At 38.6% G+C, this 4,400-nt stretch overlaps 1 protein-coding gene across 1 annotated transcript in view; it reads left to right on the top strand.

Moving 5' to 3' along the window:
* The first annotated feature begins 17 nt into the window (after window positions 1-17).
* Window positions 18-4,400, top strand: part of dlgap2a (discs, large (Drosophila) homolog-associated protein 2a) — a 134,418-nt gene continuing 130,035 nt past the window's right edge. The window contains exons 1-2 of the mRNA XM_025057133.1: window positions 18-1,607; window positions 2,742-2,789. Of these exons, the coding sequence (XP_024912901.1) occupies window positions 1,400-1,607; window positions 2,742-2,789 (256 nt within the window). The 5' untranslated portion in view covers window positions 18-1,399. The remainder of the gene's footprint in view (window positions 1,608-2,741; window positions 2,790-4,400) is intronic.

The raw sequence follows: 4,400 nt of genomic DNA, 5'->3' as shown, positions 1-4,400 counted from the left end.
TGACTTGGTCCCACCTCTGGACGTTTGTAATGTGAATGATGTGCCTTGCTCAAAACAAGTAGGGAAACACTGGGTTAAACTAAAGCCACAAAGAATAATTACATAAGAAATGACAAATAAAGTAGTTCTGAATGAGCTACGTTCCAGCCAGTAGCTTTCCTTGACCCCTTGACAAAGTCAGATAAAATTGGCTTTATTTATCTACAGATTGATGATAGCAGTAGCAAGGACAAAGAAATGGCCAAGCCACCCACGGTTCTCCATTTGTGTCTTTGGAACATCAGTCAAGTGTCACTGCAAGGCAGTGAAACATATTTTTTTTTTGGAAATAGTCAAAAGCAACAAGTAGGAATGATGGCGAGTCTCCTTGCCTTACAGCAGGATGGTCACTGGTTTGATTCCTTGTGGTAACTGATTGACTTTCTGTATGGATTTGCTTGTTGTCTCTCAGTGTGTGTGTGTGTGGTTTTTATCCTGGTACTCTGGGTTCTGTCTGTATGAATGTGACTAGTTGTTTGTATCTGTATGGGGCCCTGTCATGGCTCCATCCTCTCTTTATAACTGCTGGGATGGATCCAGCTCCCCCTGTGAAAACCAATTAAGCCCCGGGTGAGGGATAAATAAATACAACGACAGTAAGATTACCAGGTTTTTGCAAATATGCTCTAAGGAAAAGTACTTGACACCTAAAACTTTCAACATTCAGTGTCCTTAGTTCAGAAATGTAACCCACTCTCATCCAACCGTCTGTTCTGACTTTATGTTTTAGTGTAATTAGTGTAGTTGTCCTGGTTATTGTGTGTTTACTACAGTGATTCACTATTCAGCCATAAAAAAAAAAACCCATAAATTTATACCTAATTGACCCGAAAACTATTGTTTATTTACTTTATAATGTGTCTTTGTTTGTCTCTGCCACAGTGACAGGCAGAAAGATTAAATAAATTAAATTAAACAATTCCACTTTGTGGCAGCAGATGGCTGTAAAATTAAAAAAATAATAGGGATTCAGGGCTGTTGAAGAAGATCTTTGTGTTTGTCTTCCTTCAATTCCTGTGGGTTTATCAACTGCTGTTGTGTTCCACGAAATAGGCCAATGTTTCAGATTGAGTAAATTGTGAGTTTATATCACATTATATCTTATTTCATGTACTTTTTTTTGACAATCTGTTCTAGATTTTGGAAAAACAAAATACTGTGAGTTGTTTGTTTGTTTTTTTTATTCAGAACGTATATCTTTTTTCCACGCCATTAAGGTCTCTCTATATATTGTTGAAATGTTGAGTCAGATATAAATTCAGGAATGAATCCTTCACCAGCAAAACAACTAATGCAGAACCATCACTCATTTAATGCTCTGCTGCTCAGATCAGAGTGAAAAGGAAGGTCGTAGATAAATATGGCAGAGTCTTATTTTGATGCAATAAATGTCTGTGCTTCTCCACTCTGTTTATCTGCAGCCTCTATGATATTAACTTCTCATCTCCCTTCTCACCCCTCACCCCTCACCCCTCACCCCTGCCTTACCCACCCTTTTAACGTCTGTTGGAAGGTGCTGCCAAGCATACTGCAGAAGCATTGCTGCATCTTACCAGACAGGAACACAGGTAAGAATCAGATATTTGCTCCTCCCCCCCCCCCAACCCCCCTCTTGTGTGTGTGTGCTAACATCTCCATAACGTCGTCACTAAGTACTGTCAGTGAAAAGACGACATATTTGGTCTGACACCGAATCACATTATTCTTCATGTCCTTGTTGTTTCTAAACTCTGGCCGATCGAAACAAGCACCAGTTTTAAACTCACATTCCAATACCAATCTACTACTACAAAAAAAAAAAAAAAAAAAAAACAAAAGACGGTCCATGATGATAAATGCATTATATTATTATATTTGTTATCATGTATTATAATCTAATGTAATGTAATGTGTACAACAGCAGCCTAAAACTTTTGCACAGGTTTACAAGCATTGTTGTTTTTGTAAATTCTAAATTGGCAATACTTGCTGTCTAAATGTTAGCTGTTTGCTAATACAAGTTGATGACTAAGAGAAGATGACATTGAAAATATATTGTAAATCTATATGATTATATAATATATAATCATATAGATTTACCACTTTTACATAGGAAGCTGCTGTTAGTAAACGTCACTGTTAGGATAGAAGACAAGGACGTAAGTTTCTCAAAGATAAACATTGTTTGAAAGTAGTGATGAATACACAGATATTAAACTGTACAAATAAAATAACTTCTTCTTGTTGCATAACAATTGTAATGGATATCAGTGATGTAACTGCCAGGCTATCTTAGCACATAACTAGGCCAAATATAAAAACTAATGTTGGACCAAATTTGAGCTTTTTTGTACTGACCCTATTTGGTGACCTTTAAACACTGGAACTGTATGTTAAAAACACTTTATTTTCCACTTAAACCCATGTTTTCTAACCTGAATATTTTGTAAATGTTTTTTCTCAATGAACTCTTGTCTGTGTCTGTTGGTGCTGTATGTTAAAAACACTTTATTTCCCACTTAAACCCATTTTTTCTAACCTGAATTTTCTGTAAATGTTATTTCTCAATGAACTCTTGTCTGTGTCTGTAGCTTGAAAACAATGTTCTCCTGCAAATTACCCTGATTGAAAAATCACCTGATTCATTCGAAGGGGAAGGGGAAGGGTTTGGGAACTCTTGCTGCGAACTTGTGATGATGACGGCCTTCTTCACATTGTTGCAGGTGTGAAGAGGTTGCTGATGAAATTGAAGAGCAGGGAGATATACTCAGGTACCCAGCTGCAGTCCTCACATTAATGACCTCTCCTGCCTCTCTGTGCGTTCAAACTTTTGGCGACTCAGCCTCTCTAACCTCTCAACTGCAATGAGACTGCATGCACTCAGGCTCCCACGCCATCCATCCCACTAATAAAACCTCACTCATGCTGCTCCAACACGTATTGGCTACTCAGCCGCCCGCTCATTTGTCAGACTCACGGCCATTTTGTCATCTTATAAGGAGCTGCCTTCTGCAGTGAACTTCACAGACGAATGACCTCTACCTAAGACAGCTGTTTTGCTCAGCCACACAAAGCCGCAGCCGCCTGCACACCAATCGCAGGTGTGAGGCACATGCCGAAAAAAAAAGAAAGACAAGGGCACGGCAACCTTGGTGACAGATTTTGCAGTTAGTTTCAGGTGTTGGAGGTTGAAGCATCAAAGTAGAACTGATAAAAGTGAGCCGGCTTGCAGCGTGAAATTAATGTTTTATGAGGCCTGTTGGGGGAGATTGTGTGCATTTTGGCACGTTATACAGTAAGAAACTTGAAAACAAACTTAAATCAAGATTTCTGCTTTTCATTTTTAGTTTAAAAGTGTTCACATTTTAATCCGACGTTATGTTCCCTCAACTGCTGTTTCTTGCTGTGGAACAATCTTTTTTTTTAGCTTTCAGGAAAGTTCAAGGAAGTCGAGTCTGTGAAGAGCTTAACGAATGTTAGCTCAGGTTTTTCTGGAGTTTTTTAAAAGTCTTAACTTTCCCAGGGGACAAGCTGCGATGTGTTTGGCAATGGCTGCCTGATGAATATGGAATATATGTACTGTAGCAGTGCACTAAGTCAAGTGGACTTAGAACAAGGTGTCCTTACATCCAGTCGATGCTTATTAGAACCACCTCATGAATAACTTTATGAATGTTGAGATTTGAGTCTGTGAAACTTCACCTGTACATTTTAAGGCAGTGTTTTCCAGGATATTCTGAGCACATGTTACAGATTAGAAAAATACCAACTACACCACTTAACAATGTCACATATTTACTCACAATTTACTCTAAACCCGGGCCCGTTGCTAACACTCGCAGAAATTGAAGAAAGGCAAACATGAGGATTCTTTGACAGCTCTGAGTTGCTCTGTTGTTCGTTTTTATAGCCATGGACATTTGATGACGTGTTACGACCCATTGTCGTACCTCAGCAGTGTTTGGTAACAACTGATACAAGGATTTGGAAAGAATCATTTACAAGTTAGTACATTTTGTGTCTGAGAATACATCTGATGTACTAGCAGTACTCTGCGATTGCAAAGACAACACTCTCTTTTACATTATCTTCTAAAATATACCGTACATCATCAGAAAATCACCCATATCCTGGTTATATCTCAACCATGATTCAATCATGATCTGTTCTTCAGTAGCTTCACTGATGTGAGTTGTTACTAAACCCCAGCACCCTCAGAACTCTCAGTATTTGTGTAGTTATGTCCACTTTGGCATCCTGTTTCTATGGTAACTTCTGCTCCCGTTGTCAGTAAATGCATTTGATCAATATTTTTATAAGCAGTTTTTCTTTGCCCTCACTGGTGAATGTGAAGCTTTTATATTTCCCGAGCATCGACAGCC

Source organism: Cynoglossus semilaevis, chromosome 1, assembly GCF_000523025.1.
Source record: "Cynoglossus semilaevis isolate Cse_v1.0 chromosome 1, Cse_v1.0, whole genome shotgun sequence".
Lineage (NCBI taxonomy): Eukaryota > Metazoa > Chordata > Actinopteri > Pleuronectiformes > Cynoglossidae > Cynoglossus > Cynoglossus semilaevis.
This window is presented reverse-complemented; position numbering and strand designations above follow the sequence as displayed.